The 18,477-nt window shown below is 38.4% G+C and overlaps 1 protein-coding gene across 1 annotated transcript in view; it reads right to left on the reverse strand.

Moving 5' to 3' along the window:
* Positions 1–18,477, reverse strand: part of NEK5 (NIMA related kinase 5) — a 46,204-nt gene that overhangs the window by 22,990 nt on the left and 4,737 nt on the right. Inside the window, exons 3-12 of the mRNA XM_031465956.2 lie at positions 16,528–16,624; positions 12,177–12,274; positions 10,424–10,507; positions 10,262–10,332; positions 9,097–9,183; positions 5,597–5,651; positions 4,583–4,783; positions 4,427–4,508; positions 2,942–3,075; positions 680–861 (exon numbers count right to left, since the gene is read on the reverse strand). Of these exons, the coding sequence (XP_031321816.1) occupies positions 680–861; positions 2,942–3,075; positions 4,427–4,508; positions 4,583–4,783; positions 5,597–5,651; positions 9,097–9,183; positions 10,262–10,332; positions 10,424–10,507; positions 12,177–12,274; positions 16,528–16,624 (1,091 nt within the window). The remainder of the gene's footprint in view (positions 1–679; positions 862–2,941; positions 3,076–4,426; positions 4,509–4,582; positions 4,784–5,596; positions 5,652–9,096; positions 9,184–10,261; positions 10,333–10,423; positions 10,508–12,176; positions 12,275–16,527; positions 16,625–18,477) is intronic.

An 18,477-nucleotide genomic window follows, 5' to 3' on the forward strand; every position in this document is an offset into this window, starting at 1 on the left:
TAACCATAGACCCCAAAAGTTAGCAAATTCCCAAACCTGAAAAAAAAAATGTGAGGGCAAAAACATTATTAAAAAGTGACTCTCAGACTTAGGTCTTCAGAGCTGTGGATGGGGGTCAAATATTCTGAATACAAGATCCCTGACATCAGTGTGAATGAAACACTAAAAAATACCGTGGATCTGCAGAAACTTGTTATGGAATAAACTTTTTAAAAGGCCACCATAAGAGCAGTGTAATTATATTAGTTTCTTTCTAATACATCCAAACTCCCAAGAATATAAATGCTGAATGAATATGTTCACTTTTCAATATGTCTCAAATTATCATTTGACAACAATTCAATTATTATTGATTAATATTAAAAACCTCTTTGGAAAATGATACATATACAAATATTTTCATCACTCCTGGATCGTGGAATTTGCTAGAAAACAGAAAAAACCAAAAAATTCCAGAGTATGAATCCATGCCCACAGTTAAATGTCTACATGAGTAAGATTAGCTACATCAGACCTGAGATAAAAAAGGGTCAAGGGAACTGTGAGTTAAGTATTTTAAATGAAGAGTCTGTAAGCTCTTCCCAGATGTTTTAGGAGAATTTGGAAAGATTTCAGAATAAATGTTAATCTGTCAAGATGTTTTCAGAGGACCAAAGTTTAAGTCAGACTATGACATTACCATTGACCTGGAGGCGGACTGTGGCGTTCTTCCTGATTATAATTCTCCTCAACTCTGGTATCGTTTTGAGGAACATAGTGGTAATTTGGTCCGTGGGCTCTCTTCCTCAACAAATCAAGTTGGGCATAATAATAATCATAATGTCCACACACAGCAAGTTTGGGCCTTTCTGCCATTTTTATCTGAGGGATTAAAAAGAAGAGAGACTTTTAAAAACACATGATTAAAATCTCACTGCTAAGATTAGCTGAGATGACCATAGCTAAGGCAGGGCATTGAAGAAGGTATATTGTTGTTTTTGCCCTAGACTTGTTTTCAGAGTAAAGTAGTTTTAGAATCCCCAAACCCTGAACTGAAAAATATTTTAAAAAGTCTAAGTACTGCAGCATAGAAGTTTATAATTTTGCCAAGGCATGACTATGGATCATGTATAAAAATACTTAGTGAGTATCTATCCAACCCAAGATCTGAAACTAAACTCAGCATTATTATTTGCTATCTTTTGTAAACTTACTTATACTTTTCCAAACTTTATGGGAGAACACTGTACTTTACTGTGGGCCTCGCAAATTTGGAGATTTGCAACACGTTCTGATAAACTGGCTAAATACAAAATGGCAACATGACTCGAAGGAAAGAAGATGCCGAATCACTCAGATTCACTCCTCCCGCGTAAACACAGGAAAGTCCTGTAACAGCTCCGGACAGGCATGTTACCATCCCAAGCTCCATCTCTCCACCCTCCCAACCAGAACAGGAAAAGAGGAGGAGAACCAGAAACAAATGTTTATCTTAGACTTCATAGAGGCCACTGAGCTGGAAGACTAGAATTAGACCAAATTAACATATGAAAACCAGTCAAGACCCTGTTGCTAAACAGCAAAGTAGGGTCTATTTAACACTGTGACAATGCTGCCTGCTTAGCGGTGGCTAACAAAAGAGAAAAAATATATATCAAACCGTTGGAAAGGCCTGGAACTGGTAGCTGAAAATATGAATAACCAAACAAAAAGTTAAAACTGAAATTTCCTCACTGTAAAGAAGTAACACACTATACTCTGTGTTCCTGTCAGTGCTGTGTGGTTCATTTATATAAAGACAAGATTGAACCATATGGAATGGCAGATATTTGACCATCCTTAACTTAAAAAATGGCGCATTCCTAGAGTTCTATTCAAAAATTAAAGTAAATGTATAAACTTTGGCTTCTTAGCCTAAACATGTCACATATTTATTTTAAAAATCTTTTAAAGTGTGAAGTAGTTTTCTTAGTTTTACAATTTTTATCTATGTACAGCCCCAAAGAAAGTACTACTAATTACTTGACAAATGGCTAGAAATGGAGAAAAGTGTTAGATGGAAAAGAAAAGCTACTTTAGGATTTTCTCTAAAATCTCAAATGGTAATGAGAACACCAGAGGTGGTTCCTGTAGAGACCCATTCGTTTCAGTGCATTAGCAGATTTCAAAGGATTAAAAAAATGTCAATATGTTCTCCTAACTTAATCCATCCTTGAGTCTTTTAGATTTTTTTTTTTGTCTCCTACAGGTTTGCTATAGAGTATTCTAAATCACAACATACTCTCAAAATTCTTTAATAAAATTAAATCACATTTTATCAAATAAGGGGAATAATTTAACTAATAGTTTCAAAAACCTATCTACACACCCACACATGTTCTAAAATGTCTATATAGCAAGTAAAAACTTAGAAAATATACTTCCAAATGTTCCTCTAAATATACTATGAGTCTCCTTTAAAAATAGAATTCTTTAATTAAAATACAGTAGCCATTTCTATGTACCAGAAACATTTCACTAGCATGACCTAAAAGATTCAACACTGCTGAAGTGGATTCAAATAACTGGCATAAAGAAACTCTGGGGGAAGTAAAACAATGACTACGTAATAAAAAATTTTCAATTATATATACATATCAGAATTAAAATTATAAAATACATAATGTTTTCTGCTGCTATGCAGAACCTTATTTATTCAAAGAAATTAAAAGTCTTTGAATTATAAAAAGAAAACTGAAACTGATGTATAGAATACTTAAGAAAATACAGCATTGTTAAAAAATACATAAAAGCTAGAAGTTGCCCCATGAAGTGCCACTTAATGCTCATTAAAGAATTTTATTACAAGCACAAAACTAGTGAACCCCCAAGTAATGACCTTGTACCTCATGAACACGTACAAGTAGTTCTGTAGAACATACCATCTACTAAAAACCCAGAGGAAGGGTTCAACATGACTTACAGATACTGGCTTCAGGGCTCCAGCTGGTGGTCTCCATTCATTTCTATATAATATGTCCTTCCTTTTAGTTGGCACTGATATCTTTGATCTTGGTAGGCACTTTCCCTGGAATCTCACTTTCTGTATTTTAGAATCTTATTTAACCAAAATAAAACAATTTCAATTTTTAAAAATTTCCACATCTTTAATATTACACTTGTGAGAGCATATGCATCAGAGGCAATGCATAACATAGTAAGTTCACCTTAGCCACGGAGAGAAGTGCTGATGGAAAATTACTATGCATTTTCTTTGAATGGAGGAAACCATTTTTTTCCAGGGTTCCTTTAAGTATTTCTAGTAAAACGTAATGGTACTTTTTAAAAAATTTAGAAATTAATATTAACATTGACAGAAACAATGTACGTAAGATAATGGCACAAGTAATTAAACGTAGTCATCAGAGCTTGGGTCATCAGGCCACATGGTTATGTCGCCTTGTTGTTGGAAAAGGATGAGTGGGTCTTCTGATAAGTTTGTGTCTGTCACCTCCAAAATTCGTTCTTGTTTTCCTGTCTGTCCCATATTAGAAATGCAGACAATGTGCTTTCTCTCGTCCTCTACTTACCTACTTTCTAAACATTCTCGGTCTAGGCCAATATGTCAAACCAAATTAAACGTGGAGGAATCAATCATTCACCACCCCTTTATAAGTTTCCTCAATTTTAGTGGGAATATTTCCTTATCACTGATTTCTTGGAGAGATTTTCTACTCCTCATCCTTGAAGTTCAGACATTTGGTTACGGCTAATCCTAAGGCTCTTATTTCACAGTATCAGTTGAATTAGTAATTTTTCTATTCTTGAATGTCTGCCTGTCTGTCTGTTTGTCTCTCTCTCTCTCACACACACACACACACTTCATCAGCTGATTCTCGAAACCACTACTAGAATTGCTTGTCTATTTATCATTGCCATAAAGTATCGCCTGCTTTCTTTGGGGATCACATAGTAACTGTTCTCCCACTGTTACTGATTAGGTCCAAGATCCTATCTTCAGCTCCAATGGGTCTCTGCAAGAAAACTCTTAATTGCCAGTCCATCCTCTCTATTTCAAAAAAATAAGCTTCCTCCCATGATTCTGTGTCTGTCTGTGGATCTTCTCTTACTCTCTATCCCTTCCCTACACAAAAGTTAGGTTTGGATTCTAGCTCTTCAAATATCTCTTTATCAGCAAATCCACTGCTTCATCAGATTTTCCTGACCGATGAGAAGAGAGAAGGTGAATCCTCCAGGCCAGGCATGAGCTAGACACATCGTCACACCCACTGGTCACCACTCGACAAGATGACTTTTCTCCTGCCTATACTGTTCATATCTTTTAAAAGTTCACATTCAATATGTTTGGAGGAATTTCCCTCCTAATGTTGTCAATCATATATTATAAGTCACTGCGTTGAGACACATAACACATGGTTTCCTGACTGCATGGTTAAATCATTCTTACCTTGGACCACCTTTCCAGCAGGTTGAGAAGCAGACGCTCTTGCTTTATGTATGAGGCTGTGAGTGAATTCTTCCTGAATGACCTGAAACCAAACATCTGTGTCAGGGCCTGCTAGCCTAAATCTCTGCCAAAATCCAGAGTTGCCTCAAAACTCACCTCAGGAGTCAAGTATTTGCCAATTAATTTCTCTAAAAATGGCCTTTTCAAGATGGAATTAATGGAGGGTCGATCTGGAGGAGATACTTCAAAGAGCTGGGATATCAAGGACTGTAGGTCCCGGGAAAACCTTGGAGATATTGGGGCAACATGTGCTTGACAAATTTTCAGAACCAGCTGGTGTAAGTTGTTACCCTCAAACTGAAAGGACAAGGAATGATGATACTAAATCAGAGAAAAGTTCAATACTAGTATTTAACGTCAAGAAACAAAGCCATGTTTTAAAGCTTTAGTTAGCAGTGCTACAGTCCGCCCTGAATTTTCATCAACTAATCTTTCATGAGTAGATATTGTAAGCAGTTATTCAATGAGATGTCATGTTATTTAAAACAAGGTTTCTTTACCTTTAATTTTTCTTATCAAAATATTTACTCATTATAGAAAACTGGAAGGTATAGGAAATTATAAGTAGTAATTATAAATAGTCAGGGAAATGTAAAATTGTACCACTCAGAAGTACATTTCCTTCTAGATTGTTTAAAAACAATGTTTATTTTACAGAGTACAGATCATAATGACCAGTCACCAATAAGAACCCAGGGCACTGGGTCTCTAATGAACTTCTCTGCTAAATAATATTTCACACGTATTGTCACAACTTATTGCTGGAGAATCAGTGCATCCGATGTGACTCTTCTGGCAGAGGTTCCTGGGAGCTTGTGCCTGGATTTCCCATGCATCCTTTCCCTTTGCTGATTCTATATATTCACATACAATTTATTTTTAATGGAAATATGCTACATGTACTATTCTCCAACTTGGATTTTGTACTTTATAACACAGCTTGGACATCTTTTCATGTCAGTATATATAGACCTATCAGTCTTCTTAATAGCTTGTCCACATAATTTTTAACAATCTAATAAAACTAGTATTAACCTTGTCCTCTCAGAGGTTAATTTCATTTATACAGTTTCAGTAATTCAAGATTAATCTGGTGATTAATATACTTACAGGATGTCTGAGTGTGCAGAGCTCATATAAGACACAGCCAAGAGACCAGATATCCCTGGGGAAGACAAGAATTTACACGCCAAGAAATAGTGATAATTCTCAACTGAAAACTCTATCCTTATGGTGCCTTATACTCGTGTATCTTTACAATTTCATATAGGTGACTAGTTTTTACAAATGCTTTCAGATACGTTATCAATTCTTATTCTTACTAAGATTAAAGGTAAAATGAAAACAATTTGTAGTCTGTCAGATTCCTAGCAGAGTCAGGGACACGAGCCTTGCTACCATCTGATGGTTTAATACTTCAATGTCATGTGCTCAGACAAAATGTGTGCATGGATGGAATTCTGAGCAATTTGGAGGAGGGTGGCAGAACTCAAACATGGATTTGTTTTCATTCAAACGGTAAAATTTTGTTGATTTAGAAAAGTATATTCTATTCAAGGCTATTGACAGAACCAAAAGTTAGCTTAAATGATGAACACGTGTCTGGTACTCAACGAACTTGAAATAAATGTGCGTATGATATATGACTAGTGACTTGCTCTTTGGTAATTGGTACTTAGTACTTAGTATTTATGTGTGATTGGTTTAATAAGAAATTACCTTAGAGAACAAAAAGCACAATTAAATCCAAAAGCCCAAAGAAAACCTAATGAGAAGTTAAGGAGGTAAGAAGGTGGTCAAACAGTCAAACAAGAGCGATTCAGTAAGGTGGAGCAAACAGCTTCCCTACTTAGCCGTGTCTGTAGCACAAACGCTTCCTTTGAGTCTGTGTGCGGGAGGAGCAGACATACTAAATGTCTAAGTACAATAAAGGGTGATTACAGACTAGGTAGCAAACTACTTCCACCTGGTTTCTAGAGTTTTTCTAGAGGGTCTAGAAACTAATGGACACGTCTCACCACCACACGGAATTTACACTGGGTTTTGTCTTTACCGGTCTTCTCTGGGTCCAAACTCCTCCCCTGTCCCAGAGCGCCCCCTGGAGCCAGTGTGGTGAACTCAGATGCTACAGGGGTCCGGCAGGGAATGAAGCCGCGGGGGGTTGGGGGGGAGGAGGAATCTGCATGTCTTACACCACCCTGGGTGTGGTGAGGACTGTGGTGAACCCCGTCTGAAGGGGGCATCGCTACCCAGCTGATTATGAAGCCGTGCCCCACGTGGGTTCACAGAAGCTGGTGACCAGCAGAAATTCTTAAGTCTGTTTTATATAACAGTAGATAAGGGGGCAGCTTGTTAAAGCCCCTCCGTTTGCAAACTGCCTTCACGGATTAAGCTCGTTTTAGTTATTTTTCTCTTCTTTTCTTTCTCCTCTGTCCTTAGTCGCATACCGTCCAAGCCTAGGTAATATATCACAAGACTCCTTAACCACCCCACAGATAACACCTCTGATGGGTGAGCTGCTATGTAAGGAGGGTTTAAGTTGCTTTTCAGGAACTTGGAGTCAGCTCTCGCCCAGTTCAAGCCAGCTAAGACTTGCTGGGACACTGACCCTAAAACTGGGCCTGTGGAACTGTTCAATGAAGGACCTTTTGACCTCAGAGGGCCAAAAGCTCAACCCTCGGGTCACGCTAAACACCTCCATTTTTGACCATACATTCCATACAGAAGCATGACTCAGATTTTCTCACCTCTTCCCTACCTCCAGTCCCCTTCCCATGCCTGAGACCACTCTGCTTCTTCATCCCATAAATATCTCAAGCCCCTTGCCTTCAGGGAGGCTGATGTGAGACTTGTTCTCCAGTCTCCTCGTTTGGCTGCTTTATGAGTAAACTCCTCTGTTGCAAACCTCGGTGTCTCAGCGCTGGGCTTGCTGTGCGCAGGTCAGAGGAACCTGGTTTGGTAACAATTACTGCGAGGGGCTTCCAGTGATCAGAAACACCAAATCAGCATATTTGAATGTTGGCTCAAATTCTTAAAAAGCAGTACAAAGAGACAAAACAATGCTGCCGACCTCAACCTCGGGATCTCTGCAGCCCAAAGCTCTGCTCTGGGCACCTGCCCCTCCACTCAGGCTACACTACCTGTGTTCCTGCTCAGCTTCAGGCCAAACCCCTTCTAGACGTCAGAGGATAGCTCCCAAAATGCCTGTTCTTTTATTATGTGGAGAAATATTTACTACTCTGTCTTTTTTTTTTTTAGGGCTTTGCCTTCCATTTACCTCTTTCAAAGTCAAACAGTCAAATATCCCTTAGGTATTTTCCTAAACAAACAGACAATTAATGCCCAGAGGAATTGTTTTCCTGCAAGGCCAACAGGTTCAACCAGCAGCCAACTTTGAAAAGTGAAATGTTTTCCTTTTCCTTCCCTAGAAGTAAGAACGACCTCTTCCTCACTTTTTATCACTGCGTATATTAACATTAGTCCTCAACAGCAGGCTCTGGTACTACATACAAAAAAAAAGATTTTTAAAGCTGGGAGATGTCTTGACATTATCCAGCCAACACCCTCTTTGTTACAGGTGAGACAGGAGAGAGGGAGCAGGGCACAACCATGAAAACAATGACCCAGCAATCCAGGATGGGTCATAAACTGGTTAGAACCAGTGGAGGATTTGACTTCCAATGGATCTTGAGCCTCCTTATAGCTCACTGAGTGTGTTAGCATGCTAAATGACACACCCACAGGCACCATATAGTTCCGAGGCTGGCCATAAAAGGCAAAAAAGTGGTGATGGCCCAATTCCTGGAAATCCCCACCTCTTTCCCCCAAATAGTTGTAATAATCTAGTTTGTTAGCATATGAAATTATTGAGCCCATAAAAAAGAACCCCCCACACATACCGTGGGGCCTCTCGCCTTTTGAGATGGCCCGTATTCTGCCTGTGGAATGTGTATCTCCTGTCACTCTTACTTTCCCAGATGACCCCCTGTCCTGGGGCCACTCACCCTCCTGAGACTGACCACATTCTGTCTATGGAGTATATCTCTGCCTGAAAAAAATCTACATTCTCTTCACTATGGTTTGCTCTTGAATTCTTTCCTGCGCAAAGCAAAGGACCCTCACTTGGCGGGGTGCGTCCCAGGGACTCACGTATCCTCTCTTGTTCCATTTTCCTGCAACACAGATAGGGGAACTGAGGCCCAGAAAGATCGACTGACTTGGTCAAGCTGGTGACTGAGCCAAGACTAGGATCCCTGGCGCCCAATCCAGTGCTCCATCACCAGACCTCACCACCTTCTACCTGACCCATCATCTACAAGACTTTCCTGTAATAGACTAAACAGTGCTAGAGAGTATAAGAATCAAACATAAAGATGGACATCACAGTGACTGCAATTTTCAATGTTATTCTTTCTATCACTTGTATCTTTAAATCAAGAGAAATGTCTTTTCCTAAATAAGTTCAGAAAGCTTCAGGGAATGCTGAGGTAGTCAGAGCCAGTCACTGGGATCCTCATTTCATATGTGAAGAAAATGAAATTATAAAAGTACCATGAGAAGGAAACCATCAGATTTTCCTAAGACTTTCAAACCAATAGTCAGCAACTCACGTTTTATTGTTGTAGGGTTTATTCTGACAGATCTCTGGAGACAGGTAGTAAGGTGTTCCAACACAAGTTCTAGCAAGTTCCATGGTACTAGCAAAATTATATTAAATAATAAAATAACAGTTTATTATTGAAGTAAGAAAAGGCTTAAGACATAGATATACATACAAGAAAAAAGTGTAAAAATGGATAACACAAAATTTGATGCATACACATACTAAAATAAAGCAAAACATATTGCATATTAATAACAGAGTAGTGAAATTAGTTGATTTTTAAGCTTATAATTCACTTCTCCAACGTTTACATCTTAAAAAAAATTATGGCTTAAAGATTCCATGAAGAGATACAATTGTTATATTGCATAATTCTCACATGTAAAAAAAATTTCCCTCTTTTCAATTATCAAAGTACTGTAATCTCATGATTTAAAATTTGGAAAAAACCAAATGTGAATAAAGAAGAAAAAAATTACCCAAAATCTTATCACTCCAAAACAACTAGTATTAACATTCTGATATATTTCCTTCTGGTCTTTTTCCATAGATATTTTTCACATAGCTGTGATCATAGTGTATTTGGAATTCAGAATTCCTTTTTTTTAACTGAATATAACAAAGTTTGTTCTCACGTTATCAAGAAGTCTTCAAAGTCATAAATGTTAGTGGCTGTATAATATTCAGGTACATGGCTGTACCAAGTTTTATAAAATTTAACCATTTCCCAATTATTAGGCATTTAAATTACTCCAAATTTCAAGTTATTCCCTTGGAATAAATTCCCAAAAAGAGAACATTTAAAAATCTCTTGATGTTGATTTCACCAATTTGCCTTCCAAAACAGTTGCATCAGTATACTTCCCCCAGCATGTATGAATTTACCTGTTTCACAAAATGCTCACTAGTTTTATGTCTATTTAAGTCACATCTCATTTGATTAGCTTACATTACCCTATACAACATTGCCACCATCCTTCTACTATGCCGAGGTTTATCTTGAGAATTTTAATCTCAAAGTATCAATTGAATGATTTAATTAACTTATATAAAGAGTTATCTAAAATTATTTGGAAACTAAGCTTTTTAATGTCATCTTAATTCATGAAATCTAAAAATACATGTATTGGCTATTACGAACAGAAAGAAAAATGATTTTAAAAAGTACTTACTTGTTTAGAACTCTTGCTATACCAAAGTCCCCAAGCTTTGCAACCATTCCATTCTTGCTAAGAAAAATGTTCTATAAATGGAGAAAATGCTACGTTGTTGGAGGTATTTCAAGAAAACCAAAGATCGGTTCTGTCTTGCTCTTCTCTGAGCTGAACTGTTACCTGGGCTTTTATGTCCCTGTGTAAGATCTTTCTGTCATGAATATGTTTTAATCCTAGAGAAATCTGTACAAACCAACTCAGAATCTGCAGAGGGAACATAAAACAAAACTAGTGAGTAGGCTGGTGATCACTCAAACGTCATCCTGATAACATGCAAGAAGAGAGAAATAGTCTATTTATGCGTGTGTACTTATATGAATGAAGCTAACAGAGGTACCATCTTATCATACTATTTTCTTTTTACAGCTAGAAAAATGGAGGTGTAAAAAGCAGTCCAAATGAGTTGGTATCAGAGGGAATGCCAATACAGAAAAAGGTAAACAGAAGCAAGAAAGAGAGGGAAGGAGTTCCAGATTTTCATTTTTTTCTTAACACTGGGTTGCTGACAGAGTCAGGAGAGCAGACCAGCAGCTCTGTTCCCTGATAACTCCGGTGCCGCTGCTTCCTCCTCTTCAGTGGAAGGAGGGGGCGGAGGGCAAAGAAAGAAAGAGGAAGACGTGGAGAATCCGTGAGGTTATTAAAATTTTTAATGCAATATCAATATACATGTAGATAATATAAAACTAAGAAATATTTTACTTTTAAACTTTTTAAAGCTTAATTTTATTTCTCAGCTATGGCTTTATTTTATCTTGGCTGGCCATGAGCCTCTTTATTAAAATGTGCTCTACACCTATAGAGATTTATTTAAACTAATCTAAACTATCATCGTTCTTTGTCTGCTGAATGACACAGAAAGAGGAAAACAACAAGAAAAGAAAGCTATATTCCAGATACCAAGATTCAGTTGTAATTTTACTTCTTTCCCAACAAAGGAAAATGTAATTCAAAACTGTGTAGAGAAAAGTATTTTTATTAAATGTGGCAAAATAATACATAGATAGAAAGAAAGGAGGGTTTCTACAAATATGGAATTTAATGGATAATGTAAATGAGCATAGGAAGAATGCTTGATTAAACTTACAGAGGTTAGAAATATTCATTCTTTACTCATTCATGCATTTGCAATATTCAATTTTAACTCTAGGAGGGAATTATTTGGGCCTGATGCTCTTAAATGCTAAAAGAGAACAAAGAAACAGATGGCCTAGAGAAAGATCGTGGGCCATCCTGGGCGCAGCTTGAGTTGGTGGTCTTTCCCACCTACCACACAGGCCCTGCGTCAGATTCTTCTCCGCACACACACACCTGTCTCCATGAGTACAACTCCCAAGATAGTATCAAGGAAGCTCGGAGTATGGAAGAAAATTGTTTGTGCAAAGAGAAAATGGGAACTGAGGCCACTGTTCTTCACCTTTTCTCTCCTCTCTCTTAATAACCAATGAAACCAAAAAGCCATTGCTAAGAAGAGCATCTATCCTCCCTGACAGATTGGGAGAGCTGTTTCAGAACAAAAGCACCAAACCAAATGGTAAAAGGATGATGAGTGAAGCTACAAATATGTCCCATTTAAAATGGCGAAGGAACGTCCACGTTCACTTCTGTTTAGATGACGCTTTATCTCAGCGGCATCCTAGATGAGATTGTCCAAAAATAAGATGCTATCTTTTGTCAAAGTTCACTCTCAAAAAGAGATTTAAGTTCAACTGCAAATATGTTCTGGACTTAAAATCTATCAAGGATATTGATCCACTATTTTATGGTTTGAAATTCTCATTCAGAAATCATGTTTCATATAAACATAGTTTATTACTTATCACATTATAAATTTAATCCCCCCATATACACTGAAAGGCAAATTAAAAGTTTTTACCTGATCTTCACGAAACAACACTCCCCGTTGTCTCTTGATCCTTTTCATGAGATCCCCTCCATCACAATACTCCATCACAATAAAGAGCCTATTGTCTTCTGGAAGAAAAGGCATCATTTGGATGCTGGAAGGGTTTCAAATATTTACTAATTATTTTCCTTTCAAGTTCTAGAAGGCGGAGAATATAATGGAAAAATGCGGTCTGGAGTAGTTAAAGGCTCTGGCTGCAGAATCAAGGTGGACTGCGCTCTCATCCCACGTCACCACTTAAATTTCTTAGCTCTGTGACTCAGGGCAAGTTATTTTAATTTCCCTGGGCCCCATGATCTCATCTGTAAGATGGAGATAATAATATAGAAACTTCTCTTGGGTTTGTTGTATCTTTCCTCATTTAATCCTTTAAATGAGTTAATCCATGTCACATACTTAGAACAATAACCTGCACGTAATGAGAGTTCAGTCAATGTGAGCAATTATTATTAAGACATTCTTGCAAGAGATTAGAAATCTGCTGTAAAACAGCAGCTGTGAGTCTTTTTTCAGCACCTCAGGAAAGATGAATAGACCCTTGAACTTGGGTGTAAACTTTTATTTATCTGGCACTTACTCAACCATGTTGTTGAGTAGAGTAGGCACCCTTCTAACTGACCTCCGCCTGACCTACTTACCAGACTGATGGGCACTCTGGCTGCTGCCTGCTCAACGTTCCCACTGGTGGCTCCTGGACTCTTGTGTGCCCAGGCGCCTCTGCTCCCACTGATTCCCACCAAGATCACTGTGCTCATTCCCAAACCAGTTTATGCCAATCATACGTGTCACTGTAATTATTATATAAACTGATGAAAGATGAATGGGAAAAGATGTGATTGTTTCTACAAAAACTACACTGAATGCTGTGCAGGACTCACTAGAAGTAAGTAGCTTCCTTTCCACCAACCTCAACTCACTCAGCCTCACACTGGCTTTCAGTGGAAGAAATTAATTGACTGATTCAGGATTAATCATGGCCAGACCATCCTGAAGGAACTATTCAGGTCAATGAGCATCATTTGGCTCTAAATACACATTTTTTCCCCCACTAGTCATTGTTAATTTTTATATTGAATAGGGTTAGAAATGTCTGGAAAAGTCAGTTATGCTCTCAAATTTTCCAAGTGTTTAAAAAAAATTAAGTACTGGGGTTGGGGAGGGGAAGGTATAAGAAGCAATTCTTACCCTCATGGAGCTTCCAGTCTCATTGAGGGAAATAAAGAATACACACTAACATCACAACACAGCATATTACAAATGCCGCACAAGTGATACGGCCGGGAAGACTCCGGAAGTGCTCAGAGCAGAGGTGAGAGAGATCACTGTAGGTCTGGGGATGGGGTCTTTAGTCTTGAACATGCATAATTATTGTAAAACTAAGAAAGGAGGAAAAGGACATTCCAAAAGAAAGTGCATGGCTTCCTATAGGGCAGGAGTTTCTAGAACTACAAAGCTCATGGGTCACTGACATTTCAGAACTGTTGGAGGGCACTTTTTTTTTTTTTGGCCAAATTCCAACATTGAAAGAACAATTACTATAATTCATTCATTCTAAAATGGACTTTTTAAACATCAAGATAGTGTCTTAACAGACATTGGCATTTTCTAATCAGTGGCTGTGGGTCCAGTAGTCTTGACATCATCACTGCCTCATTAATTGTTAGAATATCTTAACCAATTTAATTTGCTCATATTTCCTTTCTATGCATGCACAAGAGTAATAAAAGTAAAACTCCGTGTTTAAACAAGTCTAAAAGAGCTCTTAATGCACATGAGATAAAAACCGTGATAAGAAAGCATTGTGCCATATAGTCTAATGGGCAGTATTTTTCCTTTTAATTAGCACATAATGTTTCTTACAACCAATGGCCTCTAGATTGGATGAAATGAGAGATCACCACTATCACCATCATTACATAAAAATAAAAGCATTTTAGCGCCAAGAATCTAGGAGGGACACAGAATCAGCATAAAGAGTAAAAATACTTTCTGCTGTCCACCCTTCTCACTGCACTCCCCCCACAGTGGCTTCTAGCAGGTTCTGCCACAGGTGTGAGATGCCACCCCTCTCACCAGCCTGTGACTATCACACGGATGCTGGCAGAGGACAGGAGACCCCCGGGCCAGAGACAAAGGACTTTATGATTCTTGGCCAAAGCAGCTCTCAGAGCTTCATGTTAGCGCTAATTCTGTGTCCCCCCAAATTCCACGGAGGCAAAACAGACATTTAATGAACTAGAGCTGTAGTTCTTTTGTTCAGAGATAAACTGTTTGAGGGTAAACAAGGGCTCTACCCACACTCCCTGACAGTCAGGAATTCCAAGGATGGCTGAGACTTTCAGATAAGCTTGCTGTTTCCAGTCCCAACAATCTGCCAGGCGAACTCGAAGGCATCACAAGAGCTCTAGTTTTCCTAAACACAGAGGTGCTCTACTTAAAAAAACAAAAAAGGCTGCCATAAATTTAAGCTTAAATATAAAAAAAACTCAGGGGAGATTATTTATACTGTAAAAAAAAAAATGACCTCTAATTTTATAACAGTATCCAGCGTAAATCATTCTCAAATATCCATTTTGCATGTTGTACAGACAAACTCCACTCTGCTAAACAGCCCGGTCCAGGCACTCACTCAGCAAACACCTGTATGCTAGACGCCAAGGAGCAAGTGGTGAGCAAAAAAATTCGTTAACTTTACCGTCTTAAAGGGAGACAAATATTAGACCAATTCTTAATTTTGTATGTAAATAGACACACACAGTACAGAAGTGCTGTATAAGATCAGTAAAGGGGGGCTGGAATTTGAATTGTGATCTCAGAGAAGGCCAGACAATGAGCAGGACATACCAGGTGGAGGGAGTTATAATAATAACCCACAGAAGGAGGAAAAGGATGTTTATGGCGTTGTTGTTAGGACCCAATGAGAGAGTGGGTATAGCTTGGTGGTAAAATGCGTGCCTAGCATGCACAAGGTCCTGAGTTCAGTCCCCAGTACTTCCATCAAAAGTAAACAAATAAACTTAATTACCTGCCCCACCCCTGGAAAAAAAAGGAATCAATGAACAGCAGTGGAAGGCACGTTACTCAGTGACTGCCCTCAAATGTTGCTCAATACAGCTCCGTTCCCTGCTCGCATGTACTCTCAGGAAGACCTCGAAAGTGTTCTGAGAGCTCTTTCAAAGTACCCAGGTTTAATCTGTAAGAAACACCGTGCCCTGCATGGTGTAAAAGCTCAAAAAACAGCCCTTAAAATTTACTGATTTTTAACACCCCTGATGAAAATTCCTGCTCCATTAACTACTTTCGACCTGTGAATTCAAGCGCCCTGGCTGCTGGGTGCTGCGGTGGGGCTGCTCCACGGAGAAGGGGGGGCATCTGCAGCCCTGACACAGCCTGATCAACACCTGACGTGCTTACGTGTCACTGTCTGTCCCTTCCCACTACAAGGTAAGCACCACAAGGACAGGAGCTTCTGCCTGATTTGTCCCCTGCTCTATTCCTGGCACCTAGAACAATGCATATAGTAAGCACTCGATATGGATATTTGTTAAGTGAGTGGATGGTCTCTGACCACTGCTCCTTTCATGGTTTTTTTTCCTTATCTTTGGAGTTGAGTGATGAGTGGAGGCAGAAGAGATGTACAGAGGAAGGGAACAGCTTCCTTTAAGTTCTTCCCCTCTTTCCTGGCCGTTTGCTGGCCATCTGCAGCATCTCTGTGAGAGGACTGTACAGCCCCACCCGCTGCTCTGGGACTTGCAAGGACACCCAGAGGCAGAGCGTACCCTCCCCCACCATCACCTCATTCTCAGGGCTGACTGCCTGGCTGCTTTGCACCAGGAATGTGAGCACATAAGAAACATGCCCCATCCTAGCCGGGCCCTGAGAGTGGGGGTGTGATGGGCTCTGTGTCCTGCTCTTTTCTCTCGCTCAGGAGAACAGCGTGTTCCATATCTGAGCTGCTCCTTCAGCCTGGACCCTAGACTTAAAGACCCTGCCCACCCACAGCCAACGTAATATGAGTGAGAAATAGATGGTATTGTTGCAGGCCACTGAAATGTAGGGGCTGTAATCCATCCATCATTAACTATTTGAGGGAGTGAGAATTAAAGCGAGGTGGGAAAACTTAAGAAAATTTAGGAAAGCTATCTACAAAAATTCACGGGAGAAGAAATAAAGATGATGTCTCAAATTACAACTAAGTAAACAGGAAAATGAGTCCATTTACAAAAATTAATTTAGATGCAGTTCTCAGGAACACACCTTTTATAAAAGTCTACATGCCTACATTTTATTAAAATACTTTAAGAATATTAGAAAGTCAAACCTTGAAAGGAACTGAAGAAGGTTACAATGTTGGGATGTTTCATCTTTGCCAGAAGAATGACTTCTTTCTTGGAAGCTTCTTTTTCTTGGATGGGCATCTAAAATATAGAAAGAGACAGAGTAGTCTGTACAGATAAGTTGCTTTCAAGAATGTGCTTTCTGCTCATTGTCATCTAAAATTCTCCAGGATTTCACTGGCTTTTAATGTACTTCCGAAATTGATCATTCAACAGCAGGAAATGGTATTTCTAGAATTAGCACAGTGTCATACCTGGTCAACGGTTGTCAGTGACAATCACAAACAAGAAAAACAAGTGTTTCTGGTGAAGTTTTGCTGTATTAAAATTTCAGCTAGATTGGTGGTACTGTGTCAATTATTTAGTCATTTGGAGGAAAGTTATTTTAATATTTATTTTTCAGCAGCAAAGGAATTTACAAAAAATGCAATGTTCCAGTACCAATCACTGCTAAGAGGAAACAAATGAAATCTAAAAAAAAAAAAGTCATTTATCACATAAATCAGACCAGTGAAGTTCTGTGTTAAGATTGCTACACTTTTATACTTAATATCTTCTAATATATCGTAAGAGCTTATAAAGTACATTTATGCATGAAAAATGGCCAGGAGAAAAATTCACCATAAGGTTAATAGTGGTGAAGAGAGAAGTTATAAGTAATTTTTATTTTCCTCTAAATAGTGTTATTTTTCCCTACAGTTTTTTTCCAAAATTTCTACAATGAACATTTTAATGTTTATAATCAAGAAAAGAGACAACACAATTTTGAAGGCAAGAAATAAAAGAATATGCTTGATAATGGTAGGATAATAAGAGAAAATACAAAGTTTTTGGACACCTGTGAGAAAATAAGCAATTTAAGTTCTGGGGTCTAGAGTTTGTTTCGTGGAGAGATGCTGGAGAGATGAGAAGAAATGTAAATTTCTCTAGATAAGAAGTAATGAAAAGCTACACTAGAGTAGAAAGGAAGAAAGAAGCAATAAATGTTAATACTGTGACACAGATGTTGCTAGGCAAATTTGATAACACAAAGAGATACAAGGAAGCGACAATAACAAGGCCTAATACAACATTCTACTTATTTATGGCATGAAGACAAGGGTGTTTCATGAGTAAAAGGACAAAAAAAAAAAATCAGTGCTGTATTAGAAATATATAGTCAAGTTTTTGCTATCTATACTAAAGAATGGGAGAGATGCTATAAAATGCATTAATATATATTTTTACAGAGGATTCACCTCCCAAATAGTTTTTTCCTTTACTTAGGATTTAAATGGTTTTACAGTTCCTAAGTATGTACCAGCTTAACAAGAGAGCCAGAAGGCCTGAAAGTATCTATCCATTGAATTATTTACCCAATAAGGATTTATTGAATGGCTACCAGTACAAAGCATTATTAGGTGCTGTATGGAATAGCAAGACAAATAAGACATGGATTCTGCATGCACAGAGCATACCATTTATTAAGGAGGAGAAGGCACAAAGTACACAGCTAAAGCACATCAAGGTAGAAAGCAGTTGGCATCATAACAGCAGTATGGACGAAAAGCTATGGAGTTTACAGAGAAAGAGAGACTACTTAGAGTGGGAAAGTTCTGGAAGTTATCCTGGGGCTTAGCAAGTGGGATCTTGGTGCTTGGAAGAAAGAGCCCCTTGGGCGAGCACAGAGGCTGGCGTGTGAAGGATTTGTACTTGGAGGAAAAAAAAAAAAGAGTATGTGAAGGGGAGGTTGAAAATGGAATTTGGGAACAAATCAGAAAGGGTGTCAAAACTAATTTGAAGAGTGAAATGATATGAAAGTACAAGGTAACAATTACTCATAATCCCACACTTCACCTGGATAATAACAATCTAGCATGTCTTTCTTACATGCATGTGAATATATGTGTGAGAACATACAGACCTATATACAAAGACAGTGCATATACTTTTAC

The sequence above is a fragment of the Camelus dromedarius genome, chromosome 13 (assembly GCF_036321535.1).
Source record: "Camelus dromedarius isolate mCamDro1 chromosome 13, mCamDro1.pat, whole genome shotgun sequence".
In the NCBI taxonomy this organism is placed as follows: Eukaryota; Metazoa; Chordata; class Mammalia; order Artiodactyla; family Camelidae; genus Camelus; species Camelus dromedarius.